This window comes from Gadus macrocephalus, chromosome 5 (genome assembly GCF_031168955.1).
Source record: "Gadus macrocephalus chromosome 5, ASM3116895v1".
In the NCBI taxonomy this organism is placed as follows: domain Eukaryota; kingdom Metazoa; phylum Chordata; class Actinopteri; order Gadiformes; family Gadidae; genus Gadus; species Gadus macrocephalus.
In genome coordinates, this window is record NC_082386.1 from 14,147,238 (window position 1) to 14,169,785 (window position 22,548).

Consider the following 22,548-nt stretch of genomic DNA (forward strand, 5'->3'; position numbering starts at 1 on the left):
GGTGAGGCTGTTCACACCAGCCACCGTCCACACACTCCCAAGATATATATATTTAAACACTTGCAAGCTTACCCACTTGCCTTCCTCTAGCACCCCTTGACCACTACAGGAAGAGGCAAACAAAGCCATACTGAAGCAATTTGCAAAATAATAATAATAATCAAATAAAATTGATAATAATCAATAATAATCCTCTATGAGGATGCTGGAAAAGCTATGGATATAATGGTGTCCAAATTCTAAAATCATGCTGGACAATCTGTTCATATAATGGTGTCTAAACTCTGGAATCATGCCACACTATCTGGGGATATAATAGCGTCTAAACTTTAGAATCATGCTGTACAATCTGCGGATATAATTGTGTCTCAACTCTAGAATCATGCTAGACAATCTGCGGAAAGGCCCTTGGGTCTAAAATAGTAATCCCTTACCGATTACTACTGGCTAGACCGGTGTCTACTACTTCTGGTGTCGCGCTCGACCTCAAAGTGCATCAATGATAGTTGTATGTCTTCCTTCTGAATCTTTTTCCTGTACGGCTGTTACCTTACCTTACAGTCAGAATATCACCGAATTACAGAATATAACATTTGGCCCAAACAGACAATTTAAAAAATTTGTAACAGCGGTACAGTGGGTGGTATAGTTATAATGTGTTTGTTGACACATTGTGAATGAAAAAAAGAAAAGGATAGATTTAGCAATGTGTGAAAGAAGCCATATTTCTCTTGGCCATGATTTACTGGCTGAGTCAAACTGCACCATGTCTGCTCACTGTAATTGTAAATGGCGTATCTAGGAATGTGTTTGGGATAGCTGTTGAGTTAGTTTGTATTTATTTTTCCCATTGGGGCCGAGGTTCCATTTCTAGGAGTAGAGGGAAGCAACAACGCGCTGCCAGTGGGACCGACTCCAGTCCTGATGCCAGGGCCTTGCTCAAGGACACCACCAGGAGGGTGCACTGGGAGAGTAAAGTATCCACACAGAATGGTTCCCCAGCTAGGAATTATGTTCTGTGAGGCACAGCACTGTGCCAACTTGTCACAGCACATTTACGCTAATCTATTCCAAGTTATAGTGCAAGGGTGACTGCTGGGCTAATGGCAATAGCGCTGAACACAGGGTAAGGGAACTAGTTGCTGATTTCTATTAACCGGGTGTATTGATTTTACTTAGGTGTTGTGGCCTTTTCTTAGAATTCCTCTTCCCTTACCCGTAAATGAAGCTTGAGTGGGTTTGATTTCCCATGGTGCACCATGCAACCATATTTATACCGCTTCAAAAAAGGGCTGCATAGTGTGCTTGGGTGATAATCCCGTAATAATTTAAGTTTACGACTACTGTCTTTGATATTACAGTTTTTGTTCCATGTAAAATCTGTATGTTATTTGAAGCTTATCCGAGACAAACTTAAACACGCTCGGGGAGGTTTCTTTGACTCCCATAGTTCTTTATTAGGTTGTTAGTGACATTGGCATTAAGCTAGTTTCATTTTCTCTTCAGGTAGCCTGTGCCAGGAAAATAGGGAAGGGAAATAGAATCTTTACAGATCCGACATGAAAGTGGATCAACGTAAAAGGAGACAATTGTAATGCGGACGATAAATGCTTTTGAAACGGTAATGTCCTGTTCTAATGAAACATTAAAATGTCAGACAAAATAGAACATGCATATGGTGGAATAAATAAATAAAATAAAGACAACCAGACTTCCTGATCGACGAGGCTTGACTAGTAATAAGCGACACAAGTCGATTAGCACACTTCAGTCTTTGTCAATAACTCAGTAGCAGCTGCTAATACCCCCGCCGTGCTGCGAGAATGACACACTTATTACAACCATTTTTGAAACCATAAATGTAGACCGTGTTCTCTGCATCTTTCCGACAGAGAACACTGTTGGTGATTGTTCGATTTCACTGTATTAATGTCAATACAACCATATACCCCACATGTAGTTACAAATGTCCTAAAGGCTTTATGGTAAAATAAACTAAGCGTCTTATGTGTAAGCCTTTTGAACATTACAGGTCTACAAGTAGTTTCTCTATCTTACCCTAAACTCCTTGGTGGCGGTTGATTAAAAATGCACCGCATTTGGCATGCATGCGTGAGATGTAGCAGTGGGAGGTGGAAAAAAGGACTGCCGGAGGAAGTGAATCCACAGCCAGATAAACCTGAACATAGGAACAGTGATTGGGTAACGTTATCATGCGTGTTGTGTTTTTTGTTTGTGTCTATGTGTAAATATAGCTGTGCTATCCAGATAACAGTCCACAGGCCTCAACAAATTGAAAAATAAGTTAAAGCGTGTATAAGTGTGTGAGCAGGTCCTTGTTGGGAATGGGATGCATCACACCCACACCTGATTACTTAAACACGAATATATAACGGTATGTATGTATCCTATATGATTCTGGCATATTCAATGACTACTGAAAACTGATAAATGTATACACATTCAGCTGCATGTGTAAATATCTTATACAAATGAAAAGTGACAAATAGTCAAAGATGGAATAATATTCCTGTCTTATCTTGTTTTCAATATGGAAAGAACCTTTCGCTCACAATTCTCAAACTCAAACTTCCCAGCCTCCGGTAGCTTTTGTATTATGATTGTATTGCCCTTTTGTAGAGAAAAATATATATAATGCCATGCCAGAGGTATATTGATTAAAGTTTCACTTCCAGTATTCAATCCTCAATACGTTGTTTCAATGTCAGTGTTAAACAAGAGTTCTGTATTTGTGGATGGCTGCTATTGTTGGTCTCTTATTATTGCTCATTTAACTATGACGAGTCCGGATGCAGCGAGTGTTGACTCTGATCTTTGTTTGAGGGTCACCATTTGCCCATGTTGATGCCCTTCCCAATTCAAGCATGCTTTGAAGCAGATTCTCATTTGTTCCAGTTCACTTCCTGAATTAATCTTGTATCGTAGAAAGCATTCAACACTTCCCTCTGTTAGTTTTTCATTACTAAACCTCATGCTGGGATCCGACTTCCTAATGGCTTTCTGTTTGACCAATTCACCTCCATCACTGTTGGCGTTTTCTTTCCTTGTACTATAAAAGGGTCAAGCTTTCCTTTTAGAACATGCAGGATTATACACTCTGTGTATGTATGTCACTGCTTCTTCCCATGGCCATGCTTTCGTTAAAACATACACTCAGAGGTTTGCTTCCAGTGTATATACATACACTCAGAGGTTTGCTTCCAATGTATATATAGTGAAAATTGCCAATATTTCCACCATATAATTGAATAAAATTGTGGTCTAGGCCTACCGGTGATACAGACTAATACATATAAAGCACTCAGCCAAGGGTAGGTATGTAAATTCCCTGTTTGTCCCCTGAGCATAGTAATACAAGGTGTTGAATTGTGCATCCAACAGGCAATGCTCATTGTGATTACTACTACTAATAATACTATTTTGTATGCAATTATTTACGCAATGAATAACTATCAAAGCAACTGAACAATGCTCATTGCTGCCTACAGAGAATAGTGCAATATGGCGTCAGAAAATTATAATTCGTTTTTTGCTAAATTAATTTTGTGTGCGAACACAATGGCTGTTGAAATAATGCCGTCGCCAATTGCTCTGGGCGTGAAGGGACTGTTTAGAAATGGTAGCTTTCTGGAAATGGGTGCAGAACAGTGACAAAAATCCTGAAATTTACTATATATATATATATATATATATATATATATATATATACACATACACACACACACACACACACACACACACACACACACACACACATAGAGAAGTAAACAAATTATGAAAACCAGAGGATGTGACATGATTTCTTACTTTTCAAGCTTCCAAGTTTTTTACTACTATACTTTTGTTGACCTATTGACAAACCATGGGAGATAGTTTGGAAATTACGTTTACTTCTAATATTTACCTTAATAGTAAGCTGTGGCAGTTCAATCACAGTTTTCCTATGGATATAAACAGAACAAGGCAATGATTACCGATAATAATACATGTCATCTAGTGTATGGTATATCTATTATGGATGGATGAGATAGCACTTGCTTTACCCTTAAGCATAGCAAGAGTGGTGCCCTTTGTCCTTGATACAAGCCTATACATACATAATGTAGCCCGAAATGGACACTATCTCTAAAAAGACAGAAACTCAAGGACGTTTGCTTCAGTCTGAGAAAAAAAAAAACATTGCTTGGACCAAGATAAGGCACTTGGCCTTCAAATGGCTACGCTAGTCGCATTTCACATTTCCTAAAATCCCAGAATATACACATCATCTGGGCAGCATGTCTCGTCTTGAGGATAATATGAGGTTACATTTTATTTATTTATTTGAGTTATACAGTGAATATCCATATATTCTCTCTCCCAGACGGGAGTCAAGAGAATATTGCCTGTTCCCTTTAACTGAAATGGTGTTGTAGTTTATACACAAAAACCTCCAAAGCAGTCAGTTAGTGCCACCTGCAGGACAAATTGTTGCTTCAATAGAAGTTGAAAGATTCACATTGGACTTTCTGACCAAATTACAAAAAGTTAATCCAAAGATATTAAACTCTTTAATAAAATACAAATTAAACTAACATTAACTGTTTCAGGATGCGTTTATTATTATATTTATAGATCAGATCAAAGAGTTTTGAAGCACAGGCACGCCTGCTTACAGACAGTATGGGTTTGGAAATAATGGAAGCCCTCTGTCATAAATTTAAACTACTGCAATAATTAAGTGTTGTGGCAGCAGTGGCTTTCAAAGGATAAACCAAAAAGTCATACTATGTTATTTACAATGGTTCTTTATGTTGCAGTTAAGATAGTGTGTGGAAATAAGAACAAACTGAAAGTAAAGTTTCAGAGGTAATTAATCCATCTAAACAACCAAAACATAACAAAGTATGTATTAAAATATAAAAAGGTGATTTTATTTATTATTTATCTACAAACATGACTTTGTACTGCTAGCTCATCTCTCCTTTAATACTGATAGGGTTTGAAGTGAGGACCCAAATGCAGACGAAGTAACAGATTGAAGTTGAAAAAAGGAATGTCTTAATTAAAAAAATATAATACAAAAACGCCATATGTGCAGTGAAAGCTTTTTCCTTTCAGGGTAACATATTGAAACAATTGCCTAGCCGGGAGATTGACATCCTGGATGCACCTTATATGTCCCTTGCTCTTCTCTATCGGGTTTCTCTCTTGATCTATTTTCGAAACGGGCCTCTTAGGGATGTTGTGTTCATAAAAGGGGCAGTGAAAAGGTGTCAGTTCAGAAAGTCCCGCACAGCAGGTACTTTGTAGCACCTAAAAGAGAAGGAAGCTGGTGTCAACGGTTCTCTAACGAAAATCAAATTTCAAATGTCAACCACACAGCTGCTGGGTTCGATTCAGAATGGTTTGTGCAGTTGGATATGAATGACGTTTAAATCCTCATTCTAATTCCCCCCCCCCCCCCCATCACAGGAAATAGCCCCATTTCTCTTTTAGAGGTCAAGGGTTCAAGTGTTGGTCGTTTCCCTCTGGGCTAACGCCGGCTGGGGTGTTCACCAAATATGTGAAGTGCACCTCTGACATGGCATTTGACTATGCAAGTACTAGGACTGCCGACGACGGGCTCCTCTGAGGCAGGTTCCAGGAACAGGACCCTGGGGGACCCAGTGGTGGGACTACAAGGGTCAGACACCAATTATTTCCAGGTTACCCTGTAAGTGCGATCCGTGAGGTAGGATGTGAACAGGGAGAGGGCAGAGCCTGAGATTCACAGTTCTGAGTCATTATAATTAATTATTAACATTGTGAAGAAACATCTCATAAAACTTAATATAATAAAGTGTACACATATTTTTCTAGAATAAACAGTTGTACAGTTATGTACAGTAATGTAACATCTAATAGCTTCCTGAGAGATACCACCAGGTGTGAGTGTGATTAGCCATTACCTGGTGGTATGATATATGTCACCTTTAAAGCCAGGACAACTGCTACAAATTTCTCTGTCCAGACCACAACAGTAGACAACGCGAGATAATGCTGGGATTCTATCCCAGGCACTTCTATTCACTAGACAGGCACTCAATACGCAAGCCACCGTACCGCTTTCAGCAAAAGAGAAATGCTTCACTAAGTTCTTGAGAAGAAAACGCATTCTGCACTATCATGACATGTTTCTGTGGGCGTGTGATAAGAGAAATTATTATTGGCATCTGAGGCGAATGCTATTAGGGGAACATGCTACGCAAAACACTGTAATGCCATGTGGTTCATTTCTTTCAAGGAAAACAATGTGTTGCATTTGGGCTTAATCTGCTGATCAGTCTTTAATGACCATTAGGGAACTCTCGTTCATGAGAAAGATACAAATGTCTACAATTTGAATGGAGACTGACTAAGCCCATCTGGAGGAATCCCATCAACAACTGAAGTGTGTAAGTTTGTTTTGCTACTCACAATGTATCATGGCAACCCAGCTCCGGCCCAGCATCCCTGAAGGTCCAGGGGGCAGGTGGTTGAGGCGCTGTACCACCTATTTCCACCAGATGGCGCCACTGAGCGCATTGGTGCTAGCACCAATCAGCAGGTTGTGAAGCGCCTGAGGAGCATTATGTTATATTAATAATAATAATAATAATAATAATATGGGTATCTTTCAGGGAACTTAATGACAGCTTACATGTATAATTAATAAAACATTTAAAACACTTCAAAACACTTTAAAACAACAACTGACTAAAATACTAAGAATTACATTGAATATACAAGTTTGGAGATGTGGATTTTAAGACCTGATTGGATTGTGGGGAGATAGAGTCAGTGTCACGGATGGAATGTGGGAGAGTTCCAGAGACGAATGGCTGTGCGGCTGAAAGTTGGGACCCCATGGATGACAGCCAGTGCAGGTGGTGAGGAGGAAGGAGGAGGAAAAGCAGGGATTACCGGTAGGGCTGTATGTCTGGAGGAGGTCAGAGCTGTAAGGGGGGGCCAAGTTATGGAGAGCATAAAAAGCAAGGAGGAGAATTTCATACAGTACAAGTGACGTGTAAATATATATGCAGTTTTGTGTTTGTGTTTGAACACTGGATGGAGCATTAGCAAAGGAAATGCATATAGTTAATCACCTGGGGAGGTACAGGTGTGTTTTACCTTTATATTTGTCACTTTTATGAAAGAGCTGGAGTAACGGAATAAGATCCAGCTGGGCAGGGCGCTGAGAAGTGATGCATGATGGTGGCACGGCCGACAAGTAGAGGAGCATGACGGACTGGGATCTGATGAGGAAACAAAAAAGATTATCTACCTTAAGATAAAATATACTCTGAAGTTTCGAGTTTCTGCAAACCGAAGACAAGGGGTTTAATTAAGGCTTGGTAACATTTATAAGATAGACTGAACCAAACCAAAAATATAAAAGGCATGTCTTAGTTTAAAGCCTACTCACCACGTCAAGTCGTAGGCCAAGAGTGGGAACATAGAACAAAGACTATAGATAGAACAAAGATAATACTAGAACATTGACTCCAATCACAAACTGAGGCACTGTCACAACATGTAAAAAACATAAATACATGAAACATGTTTATAAATACGAGACTGTAGACTCATATCACAAACTCAGACAGTCACAACTAGGGATGGGAATCGAGAACCGGTTCTTGTTCAGAACCGGTGCCTTGTCAACCGATTCCTTGGAATCATTAGCAAGCCTGCTTTACGATTCCGCTTATCGGTTCCGGTCACGGCAAATGCGTCATGACGTCACACACACGCTGCTTTGATTTGGTTCAGAACGCAGCAAACATGGCGCCGCCGAGGAAGAAGCGCATTGTGCGTTCACACCAAACGCGATGGGGCGACAAGATCCCATTCAAAGTGAACGTAGAGACGCGTATCGGGCGAATTTTTCGCGAGGGAAAAACGGCGACAAGTTTTTGTCGTGATGACAGCCAATCAGCGTTCAACAGCATGACAACTGAGTGACATGTGTAACGTAACAGATAATCAGCGTTTAACCGTCAAACTCAGTGCAGTGCAGTCCGGGGTGAACTGCAGCATGGAGGAGAAAGTGATTGTTGCCGTTTGCGACTCCCGGAGCTCTATATATAATAGTATATACTATAATATAATTGTATGTATAAAATCACGGCCAACAGCTCTGTGCGTTGGCCGTTGCTCATGATATACCATGTCCCTGGGAGAGTTTGCCAGAAGTTGTTCTCAAATTCTCTGAAAGCAACGCTCCGACTCCCTGCACATAGCAACTATCCCGGCAGATGCTTTTGCCAAACCTCCAAGATTCTTCAACAGAATGAAGGGATGTACGGTGGATAAAGTAAGCAGGCATGCAGGTATGCCTTTCCTTTAGCTTTTTGACCACAATGCCAGCCATGTAGCTGATTGCGGCATCCTTGTAGTCGGACACAGTGTCAACATTTAGGCAGTGCTGGTATTCATGGTCAGAATGCTCCACAGGCTTCAGATCAAACCTGCGCAAGGTGTTTGCTGCAGCAGGTGTGACATCCATGATGGTGGTATTATCACGTAGGATGCAGTTGCCAGTTCGTCTTTACTTGGGACTGGAAGAAGATGCTTATAGGCAGCTGTACAGTCCCTCCAGGATTTTACAGGCTTTTTTTGAGATTGTTAAAATGCCTGACGTGTGAGCTTTCCAAAAAGTTGCGATGAAAGTTCCGGTGTTTTTAATGTTTTTGTTGCAATTACAGTGCGAGAGGAAGTGAAAGTTGCGAAAAAAGATGTGATTTTCCTGATGTTATTACTGCAATTTTCCCAGAGTAATTTGTTAAATATTAAGTTCTTACTGAAAAAAACCATTAGAAGAACAAAAACACTGAGAAATGGTCCTATGAATAATTTATTCTTGATTCTTTCCGCGCAGGCAATTGACTTGGATGCAACAGCCTGCGTCATAGTGATCTGCCTCGTCGTCTGACATCCTGCCTGCAGTTCTGTAGCTATGTTTTGCGGTGGCAAAATGCTTATCAATGGAAGATTTCCGCTTTTGTTCCACCACAATATTGCATGCAGCGCAAAATAATTTACCCCCGCTTTCATGTAGAATACCAGGATACTGCTTTAACAAATTTACAATTAGGGCATTTAGCAGACACAAAGCGACTTACAACGTTTAATACACACATTGACACACCGACGTCAGAGTCAACCATGCAAGGCGACAGCCAGCTTGTCAGGAGCAGTTGGGGTTTAGTGTCTTGCTCAGGGACACATCAACACTCAGCTAGGAGAAGCTGGGGATTGAACTAGCAACCTTTCGGTTACAAGACAACTGCTCTACCTCCTGAGCTAAGCCGACCCCTTTTTGCGATCTTTCGCAGTTATTTTCTTCTGCAAGTGTGAAACGTTGGACGCGCACATGCTGCATGAATGCTTGAAGTAGTAAACACGGAAGTAAGGCGGAAGGCGTCAGTTCAAGACGACGCCACTGATTGGTCAAATTTGCGGGAAAGTTGCGGTGGTTGGTTAAAATTGAGACACCGCACTCAATTCACAGTGATTGGTTGATGTTGCGTTGAAGTTGCAAATCGCAACATCGTGAAATCCTGGAGGGTCTGGCTGTAAACTGTCTTGATGTGGGATTGTTGTTGAATCCATCACATGCTCTCAGGGAGGAGAAGAACCGCTCAAGTTGATCTTGGCTCGGTGCGTTTGGCTGGATGACCACTTCATGGAAAATATTCCATGCACTTGCGCAACTGGCAATAAAGCCAACTACACATGTTTTCCTTGGGCCTAAATGCACCAGCTTCCCTTTGCTGTCTTTCAGTTCCAAGAGTGACCTTTGAGCCTTTAGCAGGATTTCCTGTCTGGTCTTTGTTGGATGTCCTCATTGGGGCTTTGGACCCCTTCCCCAAAGGGTTCCGGCTGTTAAGGACATCGAAGGCAGCATCAATGGTTCTCAGAAACTTCACTGTCTCCTCACATCTGCTGAATTGTGGAAGATGCAACTGTGTGTTACAGTACTCAAGAGAATCTGCTACACTGCTGCTGAACACCTGAGCTGCATGCTTCACCTTCATCTTCTGTTTCTCCCACCGTACATGAGCCATTTTTAACTTGTTTCCAAGTCGTAATCCCTCCATCTCTTCAAGTTTATTCAACTCCTCAATGCATTTCCAACGGATTTCTCCATTTGGAGTTCAGAGTAAACCTCCTTCAGCCAATGTGTTTCTGAGCAGCTTCAACATATGGCAAACATCCAGCAGCATGGACCAATTGTGATGATCAGCAGGATGTGCAAAAGAGGATCTCATCTTATTGACATCCAATGTTGCTCCCAGGGCTCTCAGCATGGAAAAGTGGCATGATGGTCCATCGCAAGTCAAAGAGACTGTACGAACTCTGGTGGCATGGAGTCGATGAAGGCATTCACTGATGATGTTGGCACACTCTTCAGTAATTTTGTCAATGAGGAAATAGGCAACAGGGATTTTCCAGGAGTCGTTGATGGCTACAACCATGAGGACCAAGGCATCTTTTGCTGGTCATCAACAGTGCCACGGCCAAGGTCCACATAACCATAGAATCTTCCAGCTGCATATTCCACGTGCTTTCGAATTGCCACTTCATCCAACATGAGAGCACAAAGGGTCTCCTTTCCTTCAACTTTTCTGTTCTGCACATGACATGCAAGAGCAGAAAATGCAGGCTTTGTAAAACCGGGATCCGCAGAAATTTGTCTGTACCACCTCCAGATGGTGTCGAGATGGGGAAGTATAAGGTCAAACACTTTACACACATATCTATAAGCTTTGGCGGAATAGAAGTGCAGAGTCATCGCAAATTAACGCAACTCCTCCGACACTTTTGACCTTTATCAAGCACCCTTCTGGAGAGCAAGGTCTTATGGACTCCACGGAAGGTGTTCTCCAGCATCTCTGCACAGGCAGTAGAAATTAGAAGTTTCTCCTTGAGAGAAGTGATGACCTGAGTTAAGCAGGAAACTTTTATCTTAAAAGTCCTACTCTTCTGCTGCACCAATCTATCAATCTTTTTTCTAATAGATCCAAGTTTATTTTGAGCCTGCCTTTTGAAAGATATATGAGATTTCTTCACTGCATTATAATTGTCAGCACTGTTTGATGTTGTGGCTTCAGAAACATTAACCTTTACCTTAACAGCTTCATCAACAATACCTGCAACCTCTGTCTGTGGCTTCCGAAACATTCACCTGTACCTCATCAGCTTCATCAACAACACCTTCAACATCTAAAAAGACTTGATTCACATTACTTACCTCTGCCCTTACCTTAGATGGGTGCTCCAGGGCTGCCGAAAAGGGTGGGTACCGCATCTGGCTTGAGTCTGCGATTGAAGGTGAAGCAGTCCTCTGTGAAATGGCAGGCACATAATCTGCTACACACATTTGGTACCCACAACATGCGGTTAATGTTTTTCAACCACTGGCGGAGCCTTTCCTTCTGTCGGAGCGGGGGGCTGTGGAGAAATTTTATTATCAACAAGGATATTTCAAATCATTAAAAAAAAACAATAGGAAGGAACACTATCATGTAGTAAAAATATTATTATTACAATTTAAGAATCATCTACCTTTTTAATTAAAAATCTTGCCTCCTTTAAAAAGACACCTGCGTGCAGAGGGAACTTGAGAGACAACCGTTTATCCCGCCCACACTGCCACCGTACGAGACCAGACCCAATATCTTTCCGATATGGGTCTGGCTTGCCAGGCTAGTAGTTTCCATAAATGCCTCGTAAAACCGGCATGCATCACCTCCAACATATTAGAAATAAACCATTTAAATGAATATGTACGCTCATAAAACAATACAGAATAGTCAGTATATCTCAAATTTGTACATCACTTCAATCTAAAGTTAAGAACTGCATCGCTAACATGATTGCTAAGCCTAACAAATAACTTAGCTCTAACTTTAAGCTAATGTTAGCTTGCTGCGTGGTGGAATTCCAATGTTATTTGACGATAACGTTTTTTTTTAATTATTAATTATTAGTTTAGAAATTATCTTTCACATACCTGTAAAGGGATATCTTGGATTCCGATCGATTCACGCAGTTGATTGCAACACAACCAGTCATTTTCGTATTGATTGATGACTATCTTATTACGTGAGTTCGGTGTAAAGGAGAGATTGCTAGCATGATCATCAATTTATAGAGAACGCATTGCCAATCCCCCATTCCGTTCGTGGTCAATTTCGACCAATCAAGTGGTTGAAATTCCCTTTGCTAAATAATAAAATAATGGGCCTTTAGATTCCAGTTTGTTTATCTTTACACATTGGCCTGAAGGTAAAGGTCATGCTATATTAGACCTATTTCCTTGTTTTTTTATCAAGAACTTGTATGTCTTGGGGGAGAATGGGAAAGAAAGAATGCAACACACACACACACACACACACGCTATGTTTGTATTGCTGTGTAATGTTGTACGGTACTTTATTTATTCAGTACAGCATCTTTTTTTACAAAACAAAGAACCAATCCTCCCATAACAGGATGCTAGATTAGTAAAAACACTTTCAAAATAAAGTAAACAATGTAATAATTATGACGATAAGGGTTCTGCAACCGAATGAGTGACCATTACAACTTCATAACTAAGAATGGCAATGTGCACACAGACACACACACACACACACACACACTAAAGGAAGACAGTAGTTTGATCTGAACAGCTTGTTATTGCTAGCCAGTTAGCCTGCCCTTCATAACCACGATCATAAACACAGCAGTTTGTTTTGTCAAAAATAATAAGAACAATTAAATTACAGTACTTTTGGTCAGTTGAGGAAAAACATAACAAAATTGGCAATTAAGAAAAAACTATCGATGATTTGTTATTTCGTTTGTAGTTTTTTTTTTTTATCATATTGGCGATTAAACATGAATCTGTCACATAGAGACACATTATATTGGCAGACGTCTGTTAAAGGAGAGAAAAAAATGATATTGCTTCCAATAGTTTACACTAAATGTAATAACAATGATCAAACTTAAGGAATGTGTTAAACCAGTATACCAATCATAGAAAGAAAAAACATGTCATTTGAACGTCACGTCACGCAAGACATTATGCAACTCGTTCTGCAAGGTCTTTAGACCACAAGAACTTTTTTTAAAAGATCATACTCTGATCTTCTCGCCTCCAATTTCTCAGTTGTCAGGTTAAGTTTGTCTTTGCGCAACCAACTGTAACCGCCGTCCGCTGTTCGAAAGAATAGGTCACCTCCCTCATCTTCTATCCCACCTTGCAACAAAACCTCAATGTGGTTTTGCGTTAATGACCCACTATGATAACAAATAAAAAAGAAGGGAAATATATGGGGATATTAGTGTGTCAACCCATTTCATAAACTCATGATGCGTGTGCAAGGAAAGACTTGGTCGGAATCGAGGGACCGCAATGTTTAGACTCCTTAGATACTGTGAAAGTCTTTTTTCATCTTGCTTGTCTCACAACACCAACCTACACACACACACACACACACACACACACACACACACACAGATACTGGAACACAGATGTGCTGTACATTTCACAAAGCTCGAATGCCAAGCAGCTCTTTGCTTGTACGGTGCGCCAACGAAAAAAATAAAAGGATGATAGGATAATAGAAAAAGGTTGAAACACATTTCTAATGATCCCATGATAAGAAAGATGCTCATGTCGTTGCATTTAAAAACTACAGTATAGCTGATGCAGCACCTGGATAAGTTATTGAGTGAATAGAGAGGGGGGGGGGGGGGGGGGAATCGAGAGAAGAGACAGAGAGAGGAATAAGGCAAGGAAGAAAGGCGTTAGGAGGAAAGGAAGGATGGATCAAAGGAAGGGTCCACATGACCAGGGTCTAATTTTAAAGGGCTGATGGCTTCATCTTTGCATACTGTTATTCTCCACTAGGAGGCGCAGGGGTGCAGAAGAAAATAAACAAGTAAAAAAATACATTTACATGAATGATGGCTGAAAGAGAGGGACACACAAGAGGGGGATGGTGCCGTCCGGAGGGAGTCATCTGAGCCAGTCTCAGGGTCCTAGTGCCTTATCGTCATATTACTGTATGTATTGATACTTCGTGTGAAAATACTGACTTCCTGCATTCAATTCTATTCCCTTCCCTCAGCCAACAGAAAGTAGGTCAGACAGGAAGCCAGAAAGGAAGCAAGAGGTGGTGTGGAAAGTGTGTGTGTGTGTGTGTGTGTGTGTGTGTGTGTGTGTGTGTGTGTGTGTGTGTGTGTGTGTGTGTGTGTGTGTGTGTGTGTGTGTGTGTGTGTGTGTGTGTGTGTGTGTGTGTGTGTGTCAACATAGGTGCATTGTGTGGTTCTACAGTGATTTTACAGTTCCTTAAGAATTAATTGCACTGGACTGCAGAGAGAAAGAGCAGGAAAGAAAGAAAGGAAAAGTGCGAGAGGTAGGGAGGAGAATGAAATCAAGAAAGCTCAAAAGTGAGGTGCAGAAGATAGACAGAAGATAGATTGATAGATAGATAGATAGAAAGGAAGGAAAAGAGCAATATTTGGAATCCAGTGGCACCAATAAGGCGACCATAAGAGAAACCTCTTTCTCGTGGTCGACCGTCAAAACAGTCTCTCTTTAAGGGTTAAGATCTCTTCGTTTAGTTCACAATTGAAGTTATCTTCTATACAGTAACGCGCACGTTCTCCAAAGATTAGTTTTAGTCCCTCGTTCACTGACGAAATGGATTCACTTCTGGAGTGGGGATTGCATTGTCATCTGATCGATAGGTGCCGAGTCCTCGAGTGATTTGGGAACTGGCCAATGGGGTAGTGTAGCCTCAGGGTCGGAGAGGCCTTCACCAGTTCATCATAGAGCTCCTGTTGAGGGTCATGAAGAAGACCTGGCTGCTGCCACCCGACCGCACCGACGCAAAGAACACCTAGGAGGAGATAACAACATGCCATTACTATTATCCAAAGTAAACCATTTTAGATAAACATCATTCATTGGGAGCTAAGCCTCCTGCTCGTGACTGACTACGAGGCACACTGTGGATAGTTTGGTTTTGAACCCCGAACCTTTGAGCTGGAAGTCAAAACCTTCACCACTAGAATTCATAATCTTTACATGTATGCCCCGCCTCATAATCAACAATTGTCATTTTGCATATGATCATTTTCCATCCAATGATGACCATTCTGATATTTGCATTATTCTTTTTTTTAATCGTAAAGTGATCGAGATGTCTCATCTTAACATAAAAATGATCAAGCAGAATCCCCATCTCCAACAGATTGATCTTGGATTGACTCATCTTAAATTAGCTCATCTTACAACCTACGCTCACTTGACTCACAGGACATTTTATGGTCCCTGTGAAAATAGGACACATTCAGTTTCTAGGGTAATTTCGCTTTAATTCCATACTTGGTTGAAGACTCACCTTGTCGTTGCGTTCGCAGAGGAACTTGAGTCTCTGGGCTCTCTTGTGCATGAAGACCCCATCCAGGTGTCCCGTCTCTACAGAGCGGATCTCGATGGCCTTCTCGCCCCAGCCCATGATCTGGTTGGAGTGGATGTAGGCTGGAGGAGGACAGGGAGAAGGTAGAAAAACGCCGCAAGTTGTCAGTGGAGATTTCAGGATATATAGTACGTTTTGGTTGCATTTTTTGCGTATGTGAAGGCACTAGGGAGACGTGTATTAGAAAAAGTGTTGTCAGATTCCAACTCGTTACTGGACGGTAACTGTATTGTATTCTTCTAAAAACACCAGAACAAATGCTCAGAAAGGCATGTCATGCTACAACAAAGAACTAGTACACAGGGGCAGTGGAGTACGTGAAAGTGGAATTCATCACTAATTCAAAACAGTGTGCTTAAAGTGTTCTTTCTGAAATCCCTATCTGCCATAGCGTTTCCCTTACCGCTGTACCCTTAACACTAACACATATCAACATGAATTCCTCGACTGCTGTCCATTGCGGAGCCACGCCCAGCCATGGGGAAAAGACACTCACAGGAAGAAACGATAGTTCATCCGTGCAAGATTAAAAGACACAAGCCCTCAGTTGCAAGGGATTAAAAAAGAAGCGAGACGAAGTAACCGCAAAGTCTATATAGTCATATCAGTCAAGGAATAAAGCTGGGTGTTGGATCTGTATAAATCTTATATAGCCTATAATATATCAAATGTCTCTCAAACCAACAGGTCTCTCAAATTGATTATTGAACATCCTTTATTCATGATCGTGGATTTAATAATGAGTGTTCAGTCTTTCTGAAGCTATTCAAATATATTTAATGGCTTTCAAATGAATCGATCACATTTTATGATGGGCCATAATATAAAACTAAATCTAATACGTGTTTGTGTTGTCGCCATATGTGTAGAGTGGCGTTCTAATCTCAATTCCTTCTTCACATAATTACAGTACGTCAAACAAACTCATTGTGTGCGTTGTTGCGGCAAATTGCCGTATGTGCAGAGTGGAGTTCTCAACCGCTTGATTCATTGCTTTATATGTTCATGTAACAGTGCAGGACACTGTGAGGCACTCACTGGGTGGAAATATGTGGAAGCATTTCCCAATGTGTAAACAAGACTAATCTGAAATAAATCCGCTCTCAATGAGCTTTTGTTGGGATGAGGTTGCTGTGGTGTGAGTGGGACGGAGAGGGGAGGGGGGTGCTCAGACGCAGCTGTAGGAGGGGAGAAGAAAGAAAGGGATATGAATGGTTGGTGCTGCCGGGGGAATCACCCAATGGGGAAGCGGGGGCTGCTGGCCCGACGGGGCCTGACTCCGGAGGGCTGCACCCATGGGACATTTGCCCATTATTTTATTATTTTATGTAAGGTGAGACCCCCTTTGAGAGGATTGGCATGGTTCTCATCAGGCCCTTAGATCGTAGCGCTGTGGGATACAGTTCTGCATGAGGCATTGTGGATCATGCAACCCACAAGGCGGGGCCACTAGTTCAAGTGAAACATTGAAACAGTGAAACATTAAACATAAGCACACCACACTCTGCGCTGTCATGGTCCAATGGAAGAACAGGCGAAACCTCGGTTGGGGAGGGTGTGAAACACTGTGTTTCTGTGTGTGTGTGTGTGTGACTGTGTCTGTCTACAAGCACCCTTGTTTGTTTAAGCCTTCGCACGGATGAGGGCACATGATTCCGAATCAATGTGTAGAAACGAAAAACACACACACACACACACACACACCAGTGTTTCCCATACATAGACCATTGTGTGGCGCGGCGCCACAGAATCAACATCGAGCGCCACGAATTGATTCTGTCATTTAAAAAAAATAAAAATAAAAATTTAATTTTTTTTTTAATATACCGTATATATTTTTTTAATAACGCGATTTGGAAATCTAAAAATCGTTCCGTCCATTAATCTCTGCATAGCACTCGTTCTCCCTGTCATTCTCACACACACACAACGAGAACGACGATGCTAACACATGAACCCACCGATGTCACCCCCACCCCCCCCCCCCCGCACCACCACACATTGGTCCTTGGTCTGTGGGAAACACTGCACACACACACACAACCTACCAACAGAGGTGGGCATCTCTCCCCACTGCAGCACCACGTCTTTGGTGATGCGCCCGTAGGTGTTGACGTAGACGCCCTCGTCCTCGTAGCACAGCAGCATCTCCATGCCCTCCGTCCTGGGGAGCACCACGATGGCATGGGGGGTCACCTGGCTCTGAATCTAAACACACGCACAGACCACCGCAGTCAGGAGTGAACACACACATAGGTGAACGCTTTCTCACGTGGTGTGATGAGGAGATGTAGCCCGGTCCTACCAGACTCTCGTACTTCATTTCATTTGCACAGAGAGTCTGGACCTACTCAATTGACAAACGTTAACTCGCTTGAAGGCGGGTGTCTGTTAAAGTTTAAATCTATTGGATCTGCCCAGTGCCACTCTGGATCAGCCATAATAACCAATCGCTAACGTTTGGCCGGGAATCACGTTGCGCGCAGGCTGTAAACAAACCAAACACTGTGCGTGAAGATGTCCGTCAACGAGAGCTGACTTTAACATCATTGTTCTCAGCCACTCCCTATGGTCGCTGATTGGACGCACGAAATTTGGACGGAGAAAACCCACTAACATACCGCAGCCCCAGAAGTAGTACTGACGGGAAATTAAAATTGAGTGGAAGTACTTAGGCGGGCAGAGCCAGGCTAGAGGAGATGGATACTGACTCAAAGAAACAGCACATAGTATAGGATGATAACAAAAACTAAGTGCTCGGGTCCAAGGTTCGTGACAAGATTCCTTCAAGCCTGCAGGAAACGGTTGCCAGGCCAACAGTGACAGGACGGTTTGCCCCCGACGTAAGTGTTGTGCCCTCTCATGCATGGTGAGAATACACTTGCACACACACTTGAGGTGGCTTAATGACCTTTAACACAGCAATGCCCTCAGAGCGTCTGCAAGCCAGCTGGCCCAAAAGGTGTGACCGAACAGTAGCGTAGCAACGGCACTGAAGTTTACACCAACGTATGTGCCAAAAGTAAAGTGTTCCTTGTGGTCATCCGTCATTCAGATGCTTGATATTTAGCTCGAGGAAGGCCACATTACCGCAATATTCAGTAGCGTGCAGTGTTTGATGAAAAATCTTTTCAAATTATATCTCCCGACTTCCAGAGGACCTGGGTTTTCATTCTGATGGTGATGGTTGGCGAGGCCGATCCGCTAGTAACAATCAAGGCTGTCCCTCTCGCATTCTGGTAAGCACAGGGTTTATTCTTTAAATATTATATATATATATATATATATATATATATATATATATATATATATATATATATATATATATAAGTTTACTATTACCTCTGAAGAATAAGTAACGCCTCCGAGGCTCCGGTTCCATCGGTCAAATGTCAATGGGATATAAGATGGGGTTTCTGAATGATCGTACATAACAAACTCTCTAGGTGGCGAAGAAGTAAAAGCTGCTCACGTTTTGAACCACACAGTTTTTCCATCTAGATTCCACGTGGGTTTTGGATTGTCGTTGCAGTAAGTAGTAAGCGATTATAAATGCTACTTTAACGGCACAGCCAATCCAAAACCCAAGTGGAATGTAGATGGAAAGAGTGTTTGGTTGAAATCGTGAGCAGCTTTCACTTCTTCGCCACCTAAAGACTTTGTTATGTACAATCATTCATAAACCCCATGTTGTTTCCCATAGACATTGGACCGATGGAACCGGGAGCCTCGGAGGCGGGACTTATTCTTCAGAGGTCTATTGGCAAAATGATTCCCTTCCGGCTAAAACAGATATCTGGGTGTGTGTGTGTCGTGCGTTAATCTCTACGGCGCATTGAACCGTTTTGTACACAGAAACCTCTCCTTTAGTTCTACAGGGGTTCTGAGATACAGGGTTTAATCATGGATCTATTGATCGCGATCTTTTGATCGAGTCTAGAAGACAAGAGGCAGATTGTGATCTTCATCTGTCGAGCAGACAGAAGCGAGGAAGAGGAGAACACGAAATACAGAAATAAAGAACAAATAAAGAACGGTCACTCAGGTCAGGTTATTAAACCCAACAGTTTCATAATTGAATTGCAACAACAGATCAACATCAGCGATTAAACAGCCATAATCATGGCTTCCGGAGAGGCCTAGCATGCTTGGAGTAACATTGATCCATGCTAATCAATACATTTAGGTTAATTAGGGTTAATGAAGAGACTTGCTGGGCTTAAAGCATGCAACTGTTATTATATTAAGTATATTAATTATGATCCTTTGTAATGGGTGTATAGGGGCGAGGGGAGCAGTGGTAACAACTATATCCTGTAGAAATAATCTGTAGTAAACTCTTAAAGAGTTGATTAATACCAAGCAGTGGCTGAGGCAGGAGAGCAGCCCTTTCATACACAAACATGACTGCAGGAAGGCCACGGCCATTAGAAAGCAGTGGTAAGATAGTTCAGCAATGCTGCATAGCTCTCAGTGGGTTTATTTAGAAAATGATATGAACACAAAGCAGCGATGGAAAACATAATGTAGCAGGCAATGGTATTTGTGAAATAATACAACTTTATTTACTGATCAATATTATTATATATTTATTCTAAATTATCTATTACATTTTTTCCATTGTAAATGTGTCCATTTAAAAATCAAACAACCTGTGTTATGCGTACCACGTGTTTACTTATTTTTAAATAAAGATTATTTTTGAAGACTACAATCCACAATCTTCCCAAAAAGAAGGAATGGGAAACATTCAAGGAGAAAAAGGAACATGCTTACATCCTAAAAAATATTTCTGCAAAACACACAGTACACACAGACACAAATGACAGCAAACACACACACACTCACATGGGAGGGGATGTAGATGTCGTAGGGGTTCCCGGAGTCCACGTCGATGACATGGAAGCCCACGCTGGAGCCGTAGATGACCTTTAACCTCTGACCCTCCTCCACCGTCAGGTCAACCAGCTGAGGGCGGTGCTGAAGCTCGGTGAACGACTGAGACAGACATACAGACAGACAGACACACACACAGACAGAGATATTAAAGCATAATCAAATGAAACCAACTATCAATTAGAAACATTAAGCTCCAACAGTTATAATAGCACATAGTTGTATACCGTATCAAATCATATATATCATATATATATATATTTATCAAACAAACAAACTTCAAGAACCATCAATAAAATAAGTACAATCTTCAAGATTGTAATTTTACAAAAACGGTTTGATCCATAAACTTGTAACATGTCCCGTGACATGTGACATGTCTTGGTGCTGTGGGATCCTACCTTGAAGGCCATGAACTTGTGGTAGGGCTTTGGGGCCCAGGCGTAGATCTCTACCGCGTTCTTCTGAGCAATCACCAGGAACTTAATCCGTTCATATTTCACTAGAAACCAGACAAGTTATACAGGTAAAGTTAAGGGCTGTTAAAAAGAGATCCCTGCTCTTACTTAACCTCAAGATCAACATAATCTGGCAGTAGTAGGAATAGACACTTTTAAATAAGAACTATAAATAAATACAGAAAATATATCTATGTACACACAATATGAGAGTTACTATGAGGTCATTTTATCAGGTATGTTACGAATAAACAACAGAAAAAGCGAGAAAAACAGAGAACAATCTGTCAAACATTAGAGATTAAACTATTTACATCCGAAACGACACAAATATGCAGCACTTTCCAATACGAACCGTGTAAGTGAAAAAGACAGACGGCTACAACGCTCAACATCATAAAGCCTAGCAAAGACAAGTTAATGCTCTGTCCTTTCCCCAAAATATAATTGGTTTTACACTTTTTAATCCACGTTTTTAATATTTGAGTGTATTAGTGTGCATTTGGAATCTTCTTTTATCAATCAATATTTTAGAGACGTTAGTTTTTGAGGTTGTCTCCCTGTTTGAGAACTTAAAGTAGGCTCTCACTCTTTTGGGAGAAAGTTGGTAAGTCGAAATTGTTGCTGAACACAACTGCACACCGTCACGTTATTGAAAGCAAAGCAACCTATAGTCACGTAACGCAGTTAAAGTAAACATTGGCTTCTAGCTTGTTATCGAGGCTGCCGTCGACAACGATGAGCAATACATTGCCTGATTTACCATCAGTGCAGTAACAGAAAGCGATAATTAGATGCATATGCATATTGTAGAGCACTATGGATGCAATAAGAGGAATGTGGGTTAAGAAACGAAAATAGGCTATGAAGTATCTCCGCCATTTCCTACGACATGTACAGCGACCATGGTGACAAAGACGCCTGAATGGCACCTGCTTGGTTCATATCAAATTTGGACAAATTAAATGGATGGTACTTTTAGGCTAAACAGAAAATGGAACGGTATCCGTACGGTCCACTCAGTTCCATGATTTGTAATTATTTCATCGACACGGGAAAGAGAAATCACAACGAGCAATTGCATTGGGTGTAGAAGGGGGCTTCAATCCACACACTGATGTGCACAGGCCGAAAGCCACTCACACACACTCACCGACTTTGTAGTGCACACAGCCCTCCAGCTCCCCCACGGTGATCCAGCCCTGCCTCTTCTCCACCTCGGGGTCGTTGTGCAGGATCCTGTTCCTCAGCCAGGACAGGTAGTACACCCGCAGCTTGTTCTTCTTACCTGGGGAACAGACAGACTGGTTAGAAACACACAGGACAGGAGGGACAAGTGGATGGATAGATGGATAGATGGATAGATGGATGGATGGATGGATGGATGGATGGATGGATGGATAGCAACTTTATTAATAACAACTTTATTAATCCCCGGGAGGGGAAATTCCTTTGTTAGAACCGCCCGGCAGCAGTGGAAAACACAGGCTACAAATACAAAGTATTAATGAAAAAAAAAAAAAAAAAAGACACTAAAGTAAATGCTAAAGAAAATAATGAATGAATTAATGAATGTGTGGATCAGAGACGGGGGAGACTCGAATTTGAGACTTGGAATAGAGGCGCACTTAAACCGACACACTCAGTGACTTGGGTGGTGACGGGAGGATCTCAGACTCAGGATTTAGGAC

The 22,548-nt window shown here is 41.6% G+C and overlaps 1 protein-coding gene and 1 long non-coding RNA gene across 9 annotated transcripts in view; both read right to left on the minus strand.

Moving 5' to 3' along the window:
• Positions 1-212: 212 nt before the first annotated feature.
• On the minus strand, positions 213-8,056 carry LOC132458096 (uncharacterized). Its single transcript, XR_009525861.1, has 4 exons — positions 7,153-8,056; positions 6,795-6,961; positions 6,460-6,601; positions 213-5,714 (listed from the first exon to the last, which is right to left on the minus strand). It is a non-coding gene; the product is annotated as an uncharacterized LOC132458096 (long non-coding RNA).
• A 4,752-nt stretch (positions 8,057-12,808) lies between these two features.
• Positions 12,809-22,548, minus strand: part of tnika (TRAF2 and NCK interacting kinase a) — a 65,011-nt gene continuing 55,271 nt past the window's right edge. For all 8 annotated transcript variants that reach the window (XM_060052592.1, XM_060052594.1, XM_060052591.1 and 5 more), the window contains 6 exons: positions 22,011-22,145; positions 20,801-20,901; positions 20,352-20,501; positions 17,552-17,711; positions 15,426-15,565; positions 12,809-14,921 (listed from right to left, as the gene is read on the minus strand). In XM_060052592.1, the coding sequence (XP_059908575.1) occupies positions 14,838-14,921; positions 15,426-15,565; positions 17,552-17,711; positions 20,352-20,501; positions 20,801-20,901; positions 22,011-22,145 (770 nt within the window). In that variant the 3' untranslated portion in view covers positions 12,809-14,837. The remainder of the gene's footprint in view (positions 14,922-15,425; positions 15,566-17,551; positions 17,712-20,351; positions 20,502-20,800; positions 20,902-22,010; positions 22,146-22,548) is intronic.